Source organism: Ceratosolen solmsi, unplaced genomic scaffold, assembly GCF_000503995.2.
Source record: "Ceratosolen solmsi marchali unplaced genomic scaffold, CerSol_1.0 scaffold35, whole genome shotgun sequence".
NCBI classification, from domain to species: domain Eukaryota; kingdom Metazoa; phylum Arthropoda; class Insecta; order Hymenoptera; family Agaonidae; genus Ceratosolen; species Ceratosolen solmsi.
Window position 1 is genome coordinate 8,288,166 of NW_011948423.1, and position 23,213 is coordinate 8,311,378.

The 23,213-nt window shown below is 27.5% G+C and overlaps 1 protein-coding gene across 2 annotated transcripts; it reads right to left on the reverse strand.

Annotated features, from left to right (window-relative positions):
- Positions 1–1,015: 1,015 nt before the first annotated feature.
- LOC105362331 (aquaporin) lies at positions 1,016–16,870 on the reverse strand. Of its 2 annotated transcripts, none has more exons than XM_011499748.1 (5): positions 16,606–16,862; positions 5,628–5,885; positions 3,760–4,044; positions 2,806–3,012; positions 1,016–1,375 (listed from the first exon to the last, which is right to left on the reverse strand). In XM_011499748.1, the coding sequence occupies exons 2-5, from the start codon at positions 5,883–5,885 to the stop codon at positions 1,334–1,336; spliced, it is 792 nt and encodes a 263-aa protein (XP_011498050.1). In that variant the 5' UTR covers positions 16,606–16,862; the 3' UTR covers positions 1,016–1,333. The 2 variants fall into 2 exon arrangements, with proteins under 2 accessions (XP_011498050.1, XP_011498051.1); XM_011499749.1 differs by lacking the exon at positions 1,016–1,375 and adding an exon at positions 1,490–1,629 and having other exon boundaries at positions 16,606–16,870.
- Between the last annotated feature and the right edge of the window lie 6,343 nt (positions 16,871–23,213).

Sequence of the window (23,213 nt, forward strand, 5' to 3'; positions counted from 1 at the left end):
CATGTGCTTAGAATTAAAAATAAAACTTCCTAGTTGATACATTCATATATGCAGGAGTGAAGCTCAAAATCGAAAGACTTAAACAAATTGGAAGAACAATTTCCATATACAAATTTAAAAATTGTCCTCCCAATGTACATTCAAATGTATGGTATACTACATTCTCATTGCATTATGGTGCATGAATTATATTACTTTAATCCTTAGAAATTGCGCAAAAATTGTATAAATGTTTGTAAAAGACAATTTTGTATTATTTAAAAAACATTATTAGGCTTATGTTTTTTTCTTTGATTCATTGGAATATGTACCAAGTGCTGTGAGATTCATTAATTTATTTCATTTATACAATTTCAAAATTTACTTATACATAATATTTTTAACGTAATGTTATATTGATTGTTACAATTCATTGAGCTTACACAGAAGTAATTATTTCGTACAAAATTCCTTGTAGTATTTCGCATAATGAATTTATAATGAAGCTAAACAGATCGGATGATTTGATTTAAAAATTGGATATTTTATACCTTTCAAATTTCAAATAAGTAAACAATTATATTTTAACATTTTTCTCAAAGAAAAATTATTCTTTTCATATAATATGACCATAATACTTGGGTAATAATGTTATATACATACGTGCAACGTTACATTATAAAATGCAAATTTATTATAATTTGTCGTAATGTCGTTATTATTGTGTCGATTATGATAGCACGTAATTGTTGCATCGACTATTACATGAACAGATATTTCACAGAATAAGAAGTAGACTTAATTGATAAGATTGTTTGTTTTAAATACCATTGATATTGATCGATTTTGCGTGTTTACAATTTAAAAAGCATTCACTTAAAGCATTCATTTGAAAAGTTATATCGTTGTAGTAAAGAAAACTTTACAGATATAGAATGAACGTTGTAGATATAATATTTTAATTATTATTTATAGTAAAAATACTTTATATTATAGTTAAGTAATATGAAATGGTAATATTCAAAAACATAATTAGTTTTAAATTTTTTAAATATCGACTTCTTTATTAGATTCATGTAAATGTACTTATGTACGTTGTGAATTAAATGTACGAAATACAAATGCAGTTAATTGAATCGAAAGTACCTTATAACGGTGAGAGCAAGTTATCGATAAGCGAGTGTTTTCATTTTATAAACACCATAATGAGAATTCAACGTATTGCAGAATTCTAGTAATATTTGGGCAGGTGTGTGAGTCAGTCACGCAAAGTCGACGATTGTCGAGAAAGCAAGAGGAAGAAAAGGAATGAGGCAAGAGAAACAAAGATCGTTGGGCTTCGGGGTTAAGGTGATCAAGCGGGCTGTGATCTCTTTCCGCTGCTGAGTCGATGGAGCTGCAAAATAACGGACATCATACTCGATCAGTGTTGTAGTCTATATTGTGCACTTCTCATAGCTCAGTCTCGCTCCCTCTCTCTCTCTCTCTCTCTCTCTCTCTCTCTCTCTCTCTCTCCCTAATGCACAGGCATACAAGCACACTTTCTTATAGTATATCTCTTTTTCTCGTTTATTTTTGTTCTTTCGCCCATCTCGCTCGTAGACCCATATTTTACAGGCCACCCCGTCCACTGTCTATGTACTCGAACCGCTGTGGGGCAAACACAATTACACTGCTTCAATTCCATCTTACAGCTTTTGCCTTTCGTCTGTCTTTTTTTTTTTTAACTTTTTTATATATATATTTTTTTATTATATTGGACATTATTTTTTTCGTAAAACTCTACTAGTAAATTTTTTTTCGAATGTTTCATTTTGGAATAAGTAAACACGTAATAAATTTCTTATGTTTATATATGTTCCTTAAATTTGTTATTTATCTGATATGGAATATGTTTTATTAATAAATAATATAATTATGGAAATATGAACAAACTTAAAAAAAAAAAGACTAGCCGATATAACTACAATTTTTATTGTTTAAAGCTAAATTACGAACGTTATTATATTAATATATATTTTTTAATGTATTATAATAAAATATTTTTAAAAAGTGTGTAAAAAAAATATTATTTACACAATTCTCCTAAAATCATAGACACTTATTTAATTTTAAAAACTTATTTTTCACAATACGGGAAGCTTTGCTTATTCTTTAATTTCCTTTATAAGGCTTCTGACTCTTCTTAATGCCTCTGAAATTGTATATTAATAGTATAAATTTATTATTCAGCAACATGTAAATAAATATATATAAACATACACAAAGATATATATATACACTCATAAATACATGCATGCATAACACGAGTGTCTATAATGTATGTATAGATAAACTACTTTAATTAATTTAATAATAAAAGTCATTCATTTCAATGAAGTAATAAAAGAAATTAATGTTAAGCACCTACATTGACGCATAACAGAACATATAACTAATACTGTAAAAATACATATATCATCTTTTTAGTTTGCCAAGTTAAGTTATGCTTTTATTTGTAGAAGAACGGCTTGAAATCTAATATTTTTTTTTTAAATTGTCAATATCTGTTTGTTTTTCTCTTATATTTTTCGATTTTAAATTATATTTAATAATTCAAAGCTAAGAATTAAGCGTTTATAAGATTAGTTATCAAGCAGCTTGGACGCGTATCTCTTTCAGCTTATAACAGTGTAACATTGCCTAATAAGATACATGTATTTAAAGAATTACTGGTTTGTTAACTTAACAAAAAAGAGAAATGCGTTTTGCTTGATTTTCTTACATTTTACTGTGCACACAGGCCTGATTAAAGTAATAAAATAAATGCATTTACGAGAAACCTACCTCCTTTTCATCGGTAGCGACAGTCGTATAAGACCTGGGCAGTTCGACTTCCTTGGCCGGGCCAAGTGCGTGGGTGTATATGAGGGCACCGGCAACGCCGCCTAGTATCGGACCAGCCCAATACAACCAATGATCCAAAAACTCTCCCTGAACAACGGCGCTACCAAGGGCCCTCGCTGGATTCATGCCCGTACTTGTGCGTGGGATCTAATGTTCACCAGACAATTTATTGGCAATTAATATTGCAAAATTACAGGCAGAATTTAAAATGTTACTTTTTTCGACCCACGATCTCTTCAATTATCTGGATTTAATGAAGAATCCCTATTTCATTTCATTATTCTGTCCTTCTTATCATAGACCAAAAAATTTTCAAAAGTTTTTTTTCGTGTAGTGCATGCCTTTTTTTTTTTTTTTTTTTTTTTTTGTCAAATACATTTTGATATAAATATAAACTAAAGGCTTGTTTTGTCCGCATTCAGCATTAAATGATGATTTGGAAAATTTTGCATATTTAAGATAATGCTTTAGCTCTTTGTGGATGGACTAATAAAAGCTGTTCTTATGTAGGGAATTTATAGGTGAAGTAAGAAAACTGGTTTCTAGCCTACTTTGGTAGCTTAGCGTACCTAGTACTTAGGTAGTCGCATTTATCCGCAAAAATATCGCAATAAATATATTATAACATGAAATAATTATTTATTTAATTTTGTTGGTCATACAGTTATTATTTATTGTGATAAGGCTAGGGTAATGCAAAAGCGTAAACTAATTAGAATTTATTAGATATTCGGCAAGCTAGAAATAACGATTCCCAATTGCTTTGGAAACAACTAATGCAAATAAATTTAGATTAAAAATCATGTAAAAGTAACTTTAGAAGAAGAAAAAAGAGTTGTATAGATGGAATGGTGTATTTTATAAATGAAGGGAAAAAAATAACAGAGGACTCACTCCAACGATATGTCCAACAGTTACAGCGAGTCCAATGATGAGGGGAGCGAGGGGTTTGCTCTCCGGTTTGCCAGGATCGCAGGCTCCACAAACTACCAGGACGAGAATTAATGCGAGAAAAAATTCGACACCGAGGCCTTGAACCGGGGTCACGTCATTCTTCAACGCTACCGCACCTAGGCTTGACTCCATCCGCTCGGATGATAGGGCACGCAACACTGCTGACCCAGCAATTGCACCAGCGCATTGCACCACCACGTACAAGATGGCTCGAATCACTGGAATCTACGCCAATTTTCAAATTAGCCACATATTTGACATAATTGACTTTTTACAGGACAATAATCTTCGTTAAATTATCGTTAATAAATCGGCTATTGTACTATTCTGTCAATCTACAGATGAGACGACGGATCTCTGAGGATTTATTTTTGAATGAAAAACATAAGGCCTTAACTAAATCAACATTCATGGCATAAATAAACGAATATTATATTAAATGTAATTGTTGGTGATGCATTGAAATGGCAAATTAAGAATAAATTGTTAAAAAAATTTAATTGTATATATGGTTTTCCATGCATGCATACTTTTGAAATGGAATTAAAAATATATTCGTACTATTACTAATGCTGCAAAAATTGGAGTCAATCAATTTCATAAAAGATACATAATAACAAAAAATAATAATAATGAAATTTGCGGTGTACATTCAATATAAAGTAAAAAATTTTACATGTTTTTATCATTTTGTTTTGCTGAAAATAATAATTATTGTTATTGTTATTATTGTTGTTGTTGTTGTTGTTGTTGCTGTTGTTGTTGTTATTATTATTATTATTATTATTATTATTATTATTATTATTATTATTATTATTGTTATTATTATTATATAAAAACGAGAAAACAACGTATATACTAAATTATATTAAAAATTTGCTTGGAATTTTCTAAATACTTCAAAAAATTAATACTGTTTTAATGTATAAATAGATTGATTATTGGCGATCAATATCAATAGCAAATTATATATTACATTTTACCTTGATAAAATCTTAACTTCATAAAATTGTCAACGATCCTTTGTATTATTGTAAAATAAATAATCTATAAACGGTCCATTAAATTATTAGCTTTATTAACTACGTATATACGCATTTAAATTATGTTTTCTACATGATTAATGTATAATAACCTATAGAAATTTCGAAATTTCGAAAATTAACGTAACCAGATATATAATTATGAAATAATATGAAATAATAAAAAACGGAATAACAATAATCATAATAAGTGTTATCTTCAAGTAAGAATTTATTTTAAGAACTTCTATCTAACGTTATTTGATAACTCTTGTACAATAATCTTAAAGATTTAATTAATCAAATAAATAATTTTTGTTTATAAAATTAGAAATTATTGTTAAAATAAAATTTACCGCATTTAATATGCATACTAATGTTATTTGTAAAGTTACACCTCATTTGAGAGCAAATTATAAAATTACTAAATATCGCTTAATTTTTTTAAAATGTCTAATTCCAATAGTAAATAGCGCGTGAGGTAAAGGATATTTCTTAAAAAATGATGAAGTACTTATTATAAAATAATATTTATTCATCATTAATAATTTAATTACGAGTATATTTTACTTTGTAATCATAATTCAAATTAATGTTTAATTTATGTTTTAAAGTGAATATTAATAGTATTAAATGCATACGCTTCTTACCAATTAAACTATTGTCTACATAAAAGCTGAAGTACTTTATAAAATATCTAAAACGAAAAAAAGCGGATTTTAACCTCCCTCGGGCCCCTCGCCCCCACCCCGCCAAAAGTAAAATATTAAATCATAAAATGATTACCTTCCCAATAGCGAGAAGACCAAGTGTCACTGCGGGATTTACATGACCGCCTGATATATGTCCGATGGTTTGGATGGCAGCAGCGACTGTCAAACCAAAGGAAAAACTGATAGCAAGAATGCTACCAGTAATCACGGCACCGCAACCAAAAAAGTTGAGAAGCAAAGTGCCGAGGAATTCCGCCACAAGCGCTCGATATAATCCCGACTTCTTATCAGTCAACTCTTGTATCCCCAGGGTATTTCTCAAATTGGCCATCTGAAATAAATGTTGTTATCAATGTATGTTAGCCTAATATATGTATTTGCTCGATAAATAGTTTTTGAACTTTACATGATAATTTAAATTGAGATAAGAATAAATTTCTTTTCATTACATTATACGTGTATTATCTTTTTCAATGTCATTACTATTTATCATGCCATACTATATATTATACATTGACATAATAACAATAGTACAATATCATTAATTATTTTATTTGTTTAATTTTTTTAAATACAATTTTTCAACCATAAGTGTTTCATATCTCAGTAGGTACAATTACAAATAAGTAATATAACTAAAATGGCGTTATAGTAAATTAATTAAAATTGATTGTATATCTGAAAAATAAATTTCATTTTGAAAACAATTCTCCTGTAGATTTAGGCGAAATTTCTTTCAAGGCATTTTCTATTAAAATGTTATTAAAAAAATAAAATAAAATAAAAAAAAAATATTATAAATCTAATGCAATGGGTAATAAATAATAGATGCAAGTTATGAAGAAAATAATAAAAATTCACGATAGTTTCGTTCAATTTACGTTCGATGTAGTATACGGAAATGTAGCTTTTTGCAATAGTTCCGATAAAATTTAAATGATATTTTTTTTAGAAAATAATTAATTAATAAGGAATTAATAATTTTTTATTATCATCAATTAATACACAATTTTTATAATTTATTCTATTTTAATATAAATTCATTACTCCAGAAATGTTCAATTTAATTATACTATAAAATTAATATAAATTAACTCCATTTATTAATAATAGATACTAATCTATTAACATAATAAATTAATTTTTCAATATTAACGACAGCATAAAAAAGATTTTATATTCATAATGCCCTACTTTTCAAACGACAACGCAAAAATGCAATAAACCACATCATTCGAATAATATTTTTTATTGAATGAAATAAATTATCACTGAAATACGTTATTATTCTCTGAAATATATTTATACAATTCGTACGTACATGAAAAATGATGTTTCATAATATGATCCAATTTTTATTTTTTCCTGTTTTGAAAATAGAACAGTAAAAAATATATATTCAGTTTGGTTATAATATTTTATTATTTCAATCATAATTTTTTACATTAATTTATGCTTTTGGAAATCATTGAACTATGTTTATCTATAATATTACATTCAGTTCATTCTTAAGGCAAATTTTTATTGTACAAATGTATTTTTATTATTGTCTTTCAAGCTTTTTAACTTCTCTAAAACATCTCTAAAAATAAATGGGAAAAAAGTTCATTATTTTATCCAAATCAGCTATGTTGTAAGAACAATATAAGTTAAGATTTTTATGTAAGGGTAATTCTTTTTATACTTGTATCAAATAAATCGTTAAGTATGCTTTGAAAATATACTTATTTCAAGTTATTAATTCATGAATCAACTTTTCTTTTGTCTAATTTTGTTTGCGTTTATTTTAGATAACTAATCTCTTTGTTAGTATCAGTGTGCTAAATTATCTTGTCAGCTAATATTGTATTTATGTTCACACATCTGTGACACCGATTTTTTTTTTTTTCGCAAGATGGAAACACCTCGATGTCACATTTGTTTGTCGATTCCAAAACACGCGCCTACCTCTAAAGTCGTATCAGATTATTTTGAAATTCACACTACAACGACAGTGTAAGTGAAAAGGAGACATTAAAAAATATGAAAATTTTTATTGAAATACTTTTATTTAATATACCCAATATGTAATGTAAAACAGAATATTTGAAATATTTTATTTATATTCATTATTAAATCAAATTGAATATTTATATAGTTTTTATGATTATACAAAATTGAAACTTAAATTTCTTTCAACAATTAAAGTCACATAAATATCACGCAATCTTTTAACCATAACAATCAATGTTTCTCTGATTTATTAATAAAATTGCATATAACGATATGATAAGTAATTATCAGAAATCATATCATACATTTTATTATAAAAATTAAATTATTAGCAATAATATCAGGAAGAAATGTTAAATCTACCGAATCTAACCAAAAATTTTTCCTATAATTTGAGATTTTAAAATATTTCTAATCTAATATTAAAATAAACTCGCATTCGGTTATTCGAGTTAAATATTTAAGTGCATTTATCGCGAAACGCCATTTCTTAAATGATGTCAACGATATCTTCAGTACCGTTGTTCTAATTTACTTTAAGTTCGACGTAGATATTCTTAATAATAACCCTTGTTATTCCTTGTCCTACTATTTATTTTTGTAAAAAGATTGTATATGGCCATAAAATACAAAACTATTGTATGTCAATGAATTAATAATCAAGCAATTAAATTTAGTTAATTAAGAATAAGTTTTGTTATAGTATCTAAATTTTATTTTATTTTCTTAAATCTTTTTCAGAAGAAATTCAAATACATAAATTTTGGTATATTACTAAAAAAATCTTTTCATTCAATTGAAAAAATACTTATAAGTATTTTTCAGAATTATTTCAAATAAATATAAATAATGTTTTTATGATTCACAAAACCTGTATTATTTTTTCAACTCATTCTATAATTCACCGCCTATCAATATAATATTATGGAATTATAATATAATAGAATGATATCATTTTATTAAAATATCTCGCGAAAGAATTATATAAATTATAATTATAGGATGATGAGAAAATATTGATAATTAGGAAAATATCTGCATTTATTAAAAATAAATTTATTTTTGAGGCATATATAAATAAAAATTTCTTTCTTTAATAGTACTTATCTTATTACTATAATTTATGTATTTCAATAATACATTTATATCTTGTATATCATTGTTCAAATGTTCTTTATAAGGAAATAAAAATTTTTTTTTCATATTTATACTACATTTATAAATTATACTAATCTATTATTGCAAGTCATATTAGTATTATGGTAATAAGGGAAAAGTTGCTATCTGTATAAATAATAAATATATGTGATTGAATATTAATTATTTTATTTTAAAAAAATTATATTTGTTTATCAAAAATAAAATAATTTATAAAGTCTACATTCTTTGAGTTCTATAAAATTTTGAAATATTTTTCAGTAAAATATTGTAAAATGTTTATAAATTAATAATAAATTATGAAAACATAAAAAAAATTATAAACAGAAAAATTAACAGCTCCGAATATATTCTTACAATAATTGCATATAAAATATGTTCATACCATATAAATGTTTATAAATTTAAAGAAATAAATGAATAATAATTATGTGATTCGATTCGATTTGTTTAAAGACGTATGCATTCATTGAAAAATGTTTTATCTATTAACAAATAGGATTGATGTGTATAAATATTGTGCGATAAATAAAGTACGTAAAAATTTTAATTTAATAATAAATACCAGGATATCAAATATTTATTTTAATTTATGAGTAATTTATTCTGAATATGAATACAAAATATTTATCACATATTCAACAAAAGTTCAGACAATTGTCTCATATTTCTAAATCATAATAATTTATATAACATTAATTGTCTATACCATCAATTCGCTCCTCAAAATATAATTATATATTATTCAAATAATTTTTTTTTAAATTATATTTATTTAGACTATCGTGTTTGAACGAATTAGGCATTAAATCTATTTAAATTTGTGTGTTGAGATTTCAAGACTATAAAGACTTTAAGAAAATATAATATAATTGTCATGATTGTTTATCTTTTCTTCGTAGGATTGTAGATATGTATATATATATATTACTGTATATCGTCTATGAAGAAATTTTATCAACTATTTTATTCAATTAATAAAAGTTTTAATGTTCTATAAAGGTGTTAATTGTTCATAATTCCAAAGACTATATGTTCATTAATGTAAATATCTATTAATGTGAGCATTCCACTTCAAATAATGCTTTTTTGCTAATACGATTAAGTATCCAATGATTTTTAAAAACGAATTTCAACATTACATATCTTTCTATTTAAACTTACGTATTTAAGCACTCATTTCACTAGTCGTTTTCTTTTATTATTACTCCCTCATTTCAATTTCTGTTGCGCACGCTTAGAGACTCGGCCTTTGCGTCCTCGATCTAAATTCACGATGTGAAGCACGGGAACCGCTAAATGAGTGTCGCCTATTGCTCAGATCTTTGCCTTTTCTCTCATCTAAACTCTCTTACTCACTCTCTTTCTCACACGCATACGTATAATCTCTCTCTCTCTCTCTCTCTCTCTCTCTCTCTCGCTCTCTCCCTCTCTCTAACTCTCTCAAGTTTTAAGTGCAGCGAATGAGGTACCTAATTTCCATCGACCACGAACCACTTGTTCCTATAATACGATGACATTACTATTCTGACGAAAAGTGCTACATGACAAAACAGAGCCTGAACTATTTGACCCTTGAAGAATTCTCTGTGTTTCATAGGCGAGTTTCGGCATACGTTATCTGTTATTAAATCTTTCGTCACGTGCAATTTACTTATTAGATCTTTCATTGTTATATTAAACGATGAGACAAAAGTCACATAAATATCACGCAAATATCTTAAAATAAAACTGACAAGTTGAAAATATAGAATAATTAACGAGAGAGGACTAAATTATTTTTATTGCTTGTATACCGTAAAGATTTTTGGAAACTATTATATGCATCAAAAATATAAAATTCATTACTTAAAGAATTTTGCGATACTAGTGTTACAAAGCTATATATTGCAAATGCCTATTAAAAATAGAAATTTATCATTTATAACCATTGTACATAACTAATAAATATTTTTAATTGTAGCTTAAAAATACAGCCTTAAAAATATAGAAATACCAGTAAAAATTATTGAAAAAGAGGGATTACTATTTTCTTGATAATATTATGTTTTCATTTAATTCGATAATTTTTTAAGTATAAAGCATTAACATATTCAAAGAAGTAATATATAAATTCGAAGAAATATCAAATACTAATCCCATGTGATAATAATTTATATAAAGATTTTTCCCCATGAAAAATATACAAATATAATAATATATTATTACTTTTTAAGCATTCAGAATTTACAAATTCATTTATTTCTGCTAATTTCTTAAAAGCTTTTTTTTTCACCGACAGTAGAATATTAATTGTTTCTTGAAATCTTAATTCTTCAACAATTTTTTGGTTAATTTTTGTAATAAATAGATAAATTAAAAATTTGATAATTCATTCACAATATTCAAATTTTTTATAATTTAATTCATCATTTTATTTATTAAGATAATATCATACGTGTTATTTTATAAAAAAAAAATTAATAGATATTCTTATAATAATATAATAATAAATACCATTCTGTCAGATAATTTGAATATAATACGGTGCTTATTAAGAAATTTATATAGAATTCTAATGAGATAAATATCTAAATAGAACTAATAAGTGAATAAAAATGCAAAGGATACTAAAGAAATTATTATTTGAATATAATTAGGTATAATTAATTTACATAAATCTATACGATATGTACATAAATGAAAACTACGCAATCTATTTTAAATTGTTAAAAATAATCGCTTTAAAAATATATAATTATTTTGATTTTTATAAAGCGCTGAAACGAAGCAAATATTTACATAATGATAAAAAAACTGATATAGTTTACATTTAAACTAAAATTCTTGCTCTTAAATAACTCGACATAATGATAAGCTAATTATCTAAAAAAAAAAAAAAAAAAAAAGGTATTATATAAAGCTAATTATTTTTAAAAAAGGTACATAAAAATACTCATTATTTCGCTTTATGATTACAGTACTTTAACATAAATGAAATGATTGACATCTATACTTATGTATACTTTTTAGTATCGTAAGTGAACAACAGATTTACAGTCAGCGTTTCTAAACGGTATAATGCAATGCTTAATGGAGCTTAGTTATTTTAGTTAATTGTGAATATTATTAATGCATAACGAGACTCAGGAAATAAACAGATGACAATTTTTAATTTTAATTTAATTATCCTTGCCAGTATGTAATTTATAATCATTTATTATTTTTTTTTATTCTGCGCGATGTGTTCTTGAGCTATATAATTTAATCGTCCTTGTTTATATTTCATAAATAGGAAATATTTCATGAATCTTATACAAAAATGTAAATTAAAACATATAGAGTAGATATTATTATCAAGAAAATATTTAAATATGGATACATATTTTATACTTTTCGTTTTTAATAGAAATTTAATAATTATAAATACTGTTAAATTAAATTTACAATAATTTTAAAACAATCTAAAGTTTTGTCTGATTTTTTACTACAAATTTTAAATATAAATATTTCTTATACAATAAAAAAGATTTGGATAAAAATCGATTATTTGTTTGATTAATTTAATAAAAAAATAAACATTAATTTCATATGTACCCTGGATCGTTTTTTTTTGTTTTTTTTTGTTTTTGTTTTTTTTTCAATCTTGGTGTGAAAATACCATTTATACAGATAAGGAAAGTCATAAACACTGAATGAAAGATATAAGAAATATGTTTTAAATAGCTGAAGCTATTTAAAAAACATGATTTCAACCTTACTAAAATTTATTAATACATGTAAGTTAATTTAAAATAAAATATGAAGAGAATATTGAATGTATAAATATATATGAATTTCAAATCGCTTAAACATCCTTCTTTTACTATGATTTAAAGAAATATGATTCACAGATTAATTAAAAGTATGTGTATCTTTTTCATGGCTATTTTATTATAAACTGTTCTCGGAATTTCTTTAGGTTATATGTAATTCGACATGAATTAAGTTAAAGTCTATTAATCTTTGTGTTTCTCGATACATTAAGAATTCTTTACAATAATAATTGCTATCTGGTATTTGAAAGATACTTAAGTTTGCATACGTAGGTGCAGAATAATATAACTTTATAGTCGCAATAAAATAGTTAGCGCATCTGTAACCACAACGAAGTATCCAGCACACGCGGCTTTTCGTTTCTAAATAATCAACATGTGTCAAATTGATCTGCTTATCATCTATACTCTCTCTCTCTCTCTCTCATTCTTTAGGCATATATATATATATATATATATATATATATGCATCTATATATCTTTATCTATCTAATCTATCTGTCAATCTATATGTCTGTATGTTTATCTGTTTACCTATCTAACTGCTTACCGTTCTATCGATATGTTTATCTATCTCCATCACTCTGTATCTCTCATCTAACATAAAATATCGGTCTGCTAACCTGATCATTCTACTTTTCAGGTGCAGGCTATGTTTTGTCCGATTAGGGAGTGCGCGCGTAGGCATCTTATGTGTAAATACTGTGCACATAGAAAACGACGTTGGAAACCGGTAAATCGTCTAGTGTTCCACTTTTTCAGAATAAAACGAAGTAGTGACATTCTTCTATAGAGAAATGATTGGTGTGTATCGATCATCGGTTGTGAGCATCTCGAGCAAATGTTAGTAGTCGACTTCAGAATTTACAGAAGTTTACCGTTTCGATAATTTTTTTATTCGATACGACTATAAGTTAACGACGCCACGGTATATAGTTTACAACAATTTTAGAAATTATAAATTCTGAACTTCCTTCATTTTATATCTAATTAACGAGTTAGTGGAATAACTTTATATTCATCTATTTACTTCCCGTTATGAGTTATACGATTTCTCCATGTAAAATGTAATGAGTAAAGAATTGTAGTTTTATACACAATGTTTATTGTAATTGGAGTAAATGACTTTGGGAATACATATAATTGTAATTTTTACGAGCTATTCATTTTCTTTAGATAGATTCTAATAATAAATAATGTCTTTCAGAACGTAAGCATTGGATTTTTATTAAAATGTTGTGTGAATTTTAGCAATTCTATTGAATGAACGTAAAAATTTTAATCTCAACATTTACCTTACGTACAGGATAAAATAAAATGCAAACTTTTCTTTAAACAAATACACACACACAGATATATATATATATATATATATATATATATATATATATATATACATTATGTAGCAGAAGCATAATTTATAGTTATGTAATGCAAAAAGTGTAAGAAAGATAATAACGAAAAAGGAATAAAAGCGTAATACAGAAGACTTATCCTTCGGTACAATTAATTAATGTTTTAAAGAACTAGTAACATTTAAAGAGTATATTATCAGTAAATAAATGTTGTCTTAGTATAATTTACTTATTTATATTTAGTCTTTAAATATTTATAATAAATTGCTTAAACTTTTTTGAGTTCAAGCTGATGTCAAACTGATTTTCAAACTGACTCTAATTATCTTGTGAAACACAGCGCCGATTGAAAGCATAATTTATTTACGTCGTTGCTTCGATGCAAAAATAATCAACATTTCGAAGCCATGGGGCGATCAACAAAATATAGCGGACGAGAAAAAACAGCATTCTCAGAGCCAGATATGAGCGTGTATTGCGGATAGATTGTAACTTTCAATTGGCCATTTGCAACGGAAAAAGAAAAAGGTGGTTTTGCCCGAGTAACAGCAGACTTTAGTGGATTTACGCTCGGCTTTTCCGAATATAGTTTGCAGCGCATGAAGCCATTCCATCTCGTCCAACTCGAATCTTAAGCGGATCCTCGGAAAGCCCAACTTACGTAATTATCCACGTAACTCGCCAGGAATACGACAAATTGTTACGAATAAGCACACTAAACCGACACGTCCTCGATAGCTAAGCAACAACTATGCTTCTTTTTCGATTTGCCACTTTTCTTCCCATTTTTCATTGCTCTTCCCTTAATTATCGTGATTGCAGTTACGTAGGTCGAACATTAATGACTCGCTCGCTCGAGCTTCATTATACCTTCCTACATTCTACAACGTAAAGTTACTATGTTTACGTCCAAGTTTGGGCTCCTCTCATCCAAAGTAAGCGCCTTTATTCAAATGTAAATATTTGCCGAGTAATTTTAGGCCGCAACGTGTTTTGACCATTCTGTCGATGAATAAGCTCGTGATGCCTCAAAAGTGTGATCATACCGCATTATTCGCTCTTTTAACAATAATAATGAGAAAACGAACATAAAATTTCAAGTCAACGTCATTCAAGAGATAAGTTAATCATGTACGAAAAACAATTGGTTGGACGCGCGTCGTATTTTATGTATCAATTAAAAGTCGATAGAATCTCGAAAGATCATTCCATATTTGTCTGTGACTATTATAACGGATAAAAGCTGTTGTAATGAGCACTCTAGGCAATTCGCCTTGAATTTATTCTCTGCATATAACTTGTATTTATAAATGATGTTATAACGCCTTTTTTTTCTTTTTATTTTCTTTTTTTTAATAATGCGATCGAACTAAATATTAATCACTCAAATCTGTGCAAACGCATAGCGAGCGATGTATAAATACCGTAAAAATTATTTGATTTAAACACCTGTTGAACCTACTGAGCCAACAGAGCTTATGTATATACGTTTATACATGTGTACTTCTATACGCGAATAGATTATTCTACGTAAATATATATATATATATATTTATTTATTTATTTATTTATTTATTTATTTATTTATTTATTTATTTATTTATTTATTTATTTATTTATTTATTTATTTATTTATTTATTTATTTATTTATTTATTTATTTATTTATTTATTTATTTATTTATTTATTTATTTATTTATTTATTTATTTATTTATTTATTTATTTATTTATTTATTTATTTATTTATTTATTTATTTATTTATTTATTTATTTATTTATTTATTTATTTATTTATTTATTTATTTATTTATTTATTTATTTATTTATTTATTTATTTATTTATTTATTTATTTATTTATTTATTTATTTATTTATTTATTTATTTATTTATTTATTTATTTATTTATTTATTTATTTATTTATTTATTTATTTATTTATTTATTTATTTATTTATTTATTTATTTATTTATTTATTTATTTATTTATTTATTTATTTATTTATTTATTTATTTATTTATTTATTTATTTATTTATTTATTTATTTATTTATTTATTTATTTATTTATTTATTTATTTATTTATTTGCAGAGTTCCAATTTTATAACGAAAACAAGTTATTATTGTTTTTATTATTGTTTGTCGTCGTCGTCGTCATCGTCATCGTCATCTTAATCGTCGTTATTGCCGTTATTGTTGTCCTTACGTTGTTAGTATAATTTTTCCGAACTCCCTTTACGTAAGTTTGTTATGAAAAAAAAAGCGAAGGTCTTTTGATTTTCGAAAGCGGCGAGACCTTTTCGTCACATTCAATATTTCAGTTTTAAATCGTAAAAGTCTCGTTAGACCTACTTTTTGTTTACTTGTTTATACCATTAAAACGAATGATTACATGCTTCAACGCGCAATTAAAACAGTCACTCGGCTCACAATTTTCATCAAATACGCGAGACATAAATTGCCACTTGGCTCAGCTCGAAGGTATTATAAAGTTAATAATAATAAGGCATTACGAAGCCTTGATGGTAATAATTGGGAATTAATACTGACTCGCTGCAATCGGTTAGCGTTTGAAAGGATCGCGAGCCGTTCCCTCAGCGACGCCCAGGAAAACAGTCGAAGGATCTAGGATGATGGTCCCGCAGACGGGGAGGGGGCTGACGTAGGAGACTCGTAAACAGCGTATCGGATAATGAGAGGAGCCGAGCACTGAATTAATGGAGATTGCCGATAGGACGGGACAAAGGACTCACCCTGAAGGCTCACCAGCAGCTGGAGAAAACTCGGAGGGCTGAAGGGGGCGCCAAGCTCTCTCGGAGCTCCCTCTCTCCTGACGATGCCGGGGCACGGTGAGGAGGTCGACTCGGCGGCGGTTGAGCCTCGGGAAGACGAGCGAGTGGGTGGCAAGGAGCTGCTCCTACGACGCGCGAGGCTCTGCGACTGAGCGCCGCTATAGCTTACGCGAATCTCATATAGGTGCGTGGGGCACGAGCACCGGCTGTGGCGGTGGGCCGCGTTCGCGGAACACCCGACGCCAGTCGGCCGTTTTATCGCTCGAACTAGATTCGATCGGGGAAACGGCGCTCTCACCTTTTTGCCTCACCGTCCCGCGGCGGCTTCACCCGGGCTGCTGCGAACTTGAAATTTTCACGTTCCTACTTCCTAGCGGTGAGCGCGCGCTTACGATCGTCGGCCGTCTTCCTCCCTTTCCTTTTCTTCCTCCTCCACCACGAAGCTTCAACTCAAGCTCATCTCCACTTCTCAATCTCCTTATTTTGTGTGCGAAGCTGCAGGATGAGTGATTCTACGAGAACGTAAAGACGTACGATTAGGCACACTATTGGAACTCGTCACTTGCTCAACCTCACTGCACGCTGCCTTTGTAGCATCGTTCAACCCTTTAATAATTACGATATCTAATGGTTTGCCAATCCCATTTGCTTCCCACTATTGCCCCTCGGCCTATTCATTCATTCGTATTGTCGGATTAATTACGTTATATCACCAGGACTCGACAATTCAGAATTACGCTACTCTATTATTATTTGCCAAACTTCCGATACTAATTCAAATCTGTCAATTTATTTGGCAGACGACGAATCAACTTTTCCAATATTTTCAATCGAAAATTAATCGATCATTTATTGAAAGCATGTTAAGCTACATTCTACACACACACACACACACACACACACACACACACACACACATAAATACATTTGAAATTTCATCTACTTTATAAACTATACTTTATAAGCTATAACGTAGGAGACGATATACATTTTCTCATTGTTTTACACGTGTATCTTTATTTGAAAATTCACTTTATTTGTACTTTATATATATATATATATATATAGATATTTTATTTTGAAAATTAAATTATTTTATTTTATCGTGTCGTTCTTTACATTCGACAGTCGTACTACGTATATAGCGCACCTCAAAATATTCTTTAAAAGTCACGTACTAATATATACATATAAGTGGAAGCTCCTTTTTATTTTATTACTTATTGTATCACATTTAATAGGAAAACCTTTGCGCAGCTAAAATTATGAAATAATTGTATTGATAGTCATTAAGAAATTTAACGTTAATCATTGAATCATATATAATTATGTATAAAATTAGTACTTGTTCCATCCCACTTTTACGAATTATGCAATTTACTTTATATCGATCAATATAAATAAGTGAGCAACGTGTTATTATTTTTTTAACTTGCGCTTTTACTTGCTTCTGTAAAGAATAAACAAAATAAAAAAATATTGTAATATAAGTAAAATTTATAAAATTTAATTTCACTAAAAATGAAAATATGTACTGGCATTTAGTTTTATTGAGATTTTCATTCACGGACATCATTCAATTTCAGAAATGATTATTTATTACTCGATGTGTAAAATATGAAATTGTAAAACTTTGGAAATATTAAAACGAAGATGAAAAATCTAAAACAATACATGATACATACGCATTCGTACATCTCACGAATGGATATAAGGTTATACCAAAAACAATTAATTTTGAGGAAAAGTTTCCCGATCCTCTAAAATCCACCACATTTTTTTTAAACAAACATATAAGGTATTACATATAATGTTAATGATAACAGTAAATTATAATCCATATAAGCACCGTTTACTTACTTTATGCGACAATTCTCGTGTATTATTCATAAATCGTATAGTACATTAAAAATAGTAGATTCCACTCAGCTCTCTACGTACAATTATAGCTATCATTTTAAAGAGAGAGAGAGAGAGAGAGAGAGAGAGAGAGAGCGAGAGAGGTAACGATTCTCTAGCAGTTAAGGGTGATGAGGAAGGCGCGGAAGGAAAAGGATGAAAAAAGTAGCAAAGCTGAGCAGTGTTGCAGGAACTTGTACATGCAATTAATAGGCGTCACGCGCGGCGCACTTTGCATTACATGTATGGAGCACCGTTTCTATACTCGGAAACTGTCACTTTTTCACTTTTCGCTGTTTCATATCGTAAGTTTTATTAGTTAACATTCAGAAAAGATTCCCAGGGGCGTGCCCTGCTAGTCGGGTTGTTGTTTATAACGTTTTTCAATTGTGGATGCATTACTACGTGTTATTTATAAATTATGAAAGGTTATTATTCTCTTGAGATTAATAATAGTACTTTTAATAATATAAAATATTTTCAAATATTTAGCTCATGATGAACATTACACGTGTTTACTTCACATTTTTAATGTACATTCGTTATACTTTCATACATGACACTAATAGAAGAAGAATAAAGTAATTTTATTTACTTTTTTCTAATGTATGTATTCTAATGAAATTAACTAGATAAGTAGAAAAAATATTTATAAAAAATCTAATGATCTTTCAGATTTTTTACCATTTATGTCCATAAATATTTTGGTACGTCTATTTTTGTGTTTTATGAATGAAAAAGCTATTTAAATAAAGAATGAAATTTAATCTTATTTAGTGTATAGAATTTCACACTCTTAATTAGTCAGCGTTTACTCGTCTATATTATAAATACAACAAAAAATCAAATTCTAATGCATTAACGCAGAAAAAAATGTTTTTTCTTTTATCTTCTGCAATGTTGCGGTTTTTCGAGAAAAAAAACAACAAAATTTGTATTTTATAAGGAATTTGCGAGCTTCGTACTTTTAACTTTATTCTAATTATAGATGAATTGAAAGTTTTTTTTAATACTTTTTCCTTACCATAATAATACAGTGTGTTTAGTTATCGTAGCGCATTTAGGAAAACGATAATATACTCTTGTTACTGCTCTCTCTAATCTGAAAATAATAGAGACAATAGAGATAATCATTCAACGCTACCTATTGTTGGTTTTAAAAACAGCTGTATTAAGAAAATGTGCATATCCATAGAATATAATAGTATTTTAATAATATTTGATATGTTGATTATATTTGCTAGGTAATTTCAAAAACGTATTTACAATAATTTTCTGCTTTCCTAAAATTATTCCCTTTTTGGTAATAGTTTTAAATAAAAGTATTATCCAAATTCAATAATTAATATTCATCAATTTACTTTCAATTTAATTTTCTAGAATTATTTAAAATTTAAATTATTTATTCCATTTAAAGAAATTAAATGTTTATTATTGAAATGAATTAATGTTATTTAAATTTTCATTAATATTAAAAACGATGTATAACGAAACATAGATAATAATAAAAATATATATTATCGATATAATATCTATTAAATAATATATTTACATTCTATAAATGAATATATTTCGAGCAAATATTTCACTAATTATTTTATAATGCATTTCAATTATTTCATATAAATGAATAAAGTAATACTGGCTAATACACCTTTTAAAAGATTTCAACTTGATTTTTCATTGTTTTTTTTTACACAAATCATCTTAACGATTACTGTTTAATGCATACGAAAATTATTCGTAAACATTTCATATTGATTTTTTTTTTAAACTATAACTATATATATCTTATGTAGATTTAAAAATATTGCTCATTCATCTAATTACTTCGATAATTATAATATCTTATTCTATTTATAAATAATATGTTAATTCTATTAATATTACAGGCTTAACTTATTACATGATACATATTTCTGTATCAGATCAGTAACTTTTAGTATTTAAGTGAATCGTTTTTTATATTCGAATTCATCAATCCTATTTCACTTTACCTTATTAAATTCAAAATTTATAAAATTCTCATAAAATTAACAAATTCATTAAATTCATAATTATTAATATTAGATAACAATAAATGGCGTAAAGTTTTTGTGAACAAAAAAATATATGTATATTTTTTTATATATTTATTTTATTTATTTATTTTTATTTTATATTTTTTTTATATTTTTTCGTTTGGCACGAACAATACAAATTTTGATCAAGTTTTCACATTAATATAAGTTATTTATTGATAAAATTCATAATTCAGATATATAAAGTAATATAACTTGATAAGTGAATTTAGAAAGTTATTATTATTATTTTATTTATCTTTTACTTAAAAAATATTCACTGATACCCGTGCCTTTCACAAAGCTGTTATAGTTAATCCATAATAGTTTCTACAGGCTTAAATTTTTCAATAAATACATATTATAATGAAATTATATTTTAATTGTAATGATTGTGTAATAATTAAGTATGGATATGGATTCTATGAGATCGAAAAATTGCTGTTTAACCAATATATATATATATATATATATATATATATATGGCCGATATTTCGGTAAGAATAGAATATTTGTTGGGCCGAGTTGTCAGCCGAATTGTAATGCTAATGAAAATAATTGAATTTCGAATTTAAACAATTGATTATATGTATGTACACTTGACGACGATGTGTAATGTAAACGCTTCGGGAAAATGATCGATTGATCAATTGGAGAAGGTCAGCATGGATGCATTGTTCCGGGCAGATATTAATGTCGCGCAGCTCGAAAAGCCGCAGAGCATAAGAAATAATAGTGGCGCGAAAAAGGTAAAGAATCTTTATAATACTCGGCGTATGCCTCGCTAGTCTTCCTGCCTCATTCCTCGCACTCTTCTAAATGCATTATGCAGCTAGTTGCAGGTACCGATAAGCTCCCGGGACTATTTCCCAGTATAGCATGTAGCATGGCGATATGGTTGTGCACGAGCATCTCTCTCTCTCTCTCTCTCTCTCTCTCTCTCTCTCTCTCTTTCTCTCTCTCTCTTTCTCTCTTGCTCACCTTGGCAATGCCTCGACGGCGTGTCTCCTGTTGCGTAATGCGCCTCTACGCGAATGTACAAAAAACCGGTCGAAAACCGTTAAGGCACGCTCCCCTCGCCTCGTCACCTCCTCACCGCACCATGACTACGGCAAGCGAGAAAGAGACGTGAGATACGCGCAACAATCCCCCGTAATGCCGTCTTAACGCACCGCAGACCAGGGAGACTCACGACCTGATTACGCGAGCGTAATGTGCACCGACGAGCTCTGCGTCCTTTTTCCCTATTCTTTCTTTCTTTCTATCTGTTTTTCTCTTTTTTTTTCTTTTTTTTTTCTTTTTTTTTTTGCTTCTTTAACGAGCGACTGCTCCTCTCCGTTGGATCGGCGATTGTTGTTACCGCGACCGGCAATCGGAAACCCAACAGCGCACGTTATGTTTACGGGTTTCTTTTTTCCCGACACTCGTCAGAAATGATCTTCGTGATATTTTTCTTAGTCGGTTATAGAACTTTATCGCTTTTTGGCAATCTTTTGCGTTGCGACCGAAGAGATTTTGAAACGAAAGGTATTTCTTGTTTAAGAGGCTAAATGGCAATATCAATGTTTGGGTATCGTTAATTAACGAACCTATGATTATAACAAATCATGGTTCGCGAGATAATTTGGATGCATATGCGCGTGGGTGCACTTAGGATACACGATTACGCAAGATCTCTCATTAAATGAATGTCTGAGCAAACTCGGCTTACGTCTAAAAGCATAAATAGAAATGCTACATTATCTTAGGAATTCAATCAAACTGCTCTCTAGCTAGACATCCACTAAAAAAAAATTAAATTTTTCACGTATCCACGATACTACAGATTTCTAATTTTATGTATTCGTTTGTTTGTTTCGTTCTATCTTAAAATTTATATATATATATATATATATATAAGCATGTAGCAAAAATTGTGACGTTACATCTATTTAATTATTCTTTCGAATTCAAATGAAAATAAATAAGTATTATTATATTCTGCATTTTAATTATTACTAGCATGGCTGAACTTCTTGTTTTTAAGCCTAAACAATACTCGTAAATTATGGTATTAAATAATTCAGGCAATAATTATTAACGAGTAAATTGTTATATTAGCGTGGTGTGCAAATGTCATAAAGTATAATTTCTTTTAGTCAAATACAATTTGATTGACATTTATATATATAATAAATATTAGTTATGTTTATTATTATTAAAAGTATATAAACTTTGCGGTAAAATTTTATAAAGATATTATAATTTAATCGAGACAATACTGTCTTCAGTGTATTTTTAACAAATTTAAAATAATTCTTTATAGAATTTCTAATAATGAACAGTAAATTAAAAACTATTTATATTATAAAAATCAATTACTATATGCTGTAATATATTGAAAGATAATATCATGTGTAGTGTATTGTTAAGTGTATAATTATTTTAATCATTTGTTAAACGAGTAAGAAAATGTATAATATTTTTAAAATTCAAGATAAAAAATAAATGTTTTTATATTTAAATATAATTAAAATTTTATCATGAATTTTTATTATTCATATTATATTTATAAGTATCAAAGGTTTTAAACAAATATGAGAAAATTTAATCTGAAAATTTTAAATGAAT

Coding starts and splice junctions, on each gene's coding strand:
- LOC105362331 (XM_011499748.1), bottom strand. CDS start 5,885: ATGGCCAATTTGAGAAATACCCTGGGGATACAAGAGTTGACTGATAAG. Junction 4,045..5,627: donor GTCTTCTCGCTATTGGGAAG/GTAATCATTTTA, acceptor AAATTGGCGTAG/ATTCCAGTGATTCGAGCCAT. Junction 3,013..3,759: donor CTGTTGGACATATCGTTGGA/GTGAGTCCTCTG, acceptor GGTGAACATTAG/ATCCCACGCACAAGTACGGG.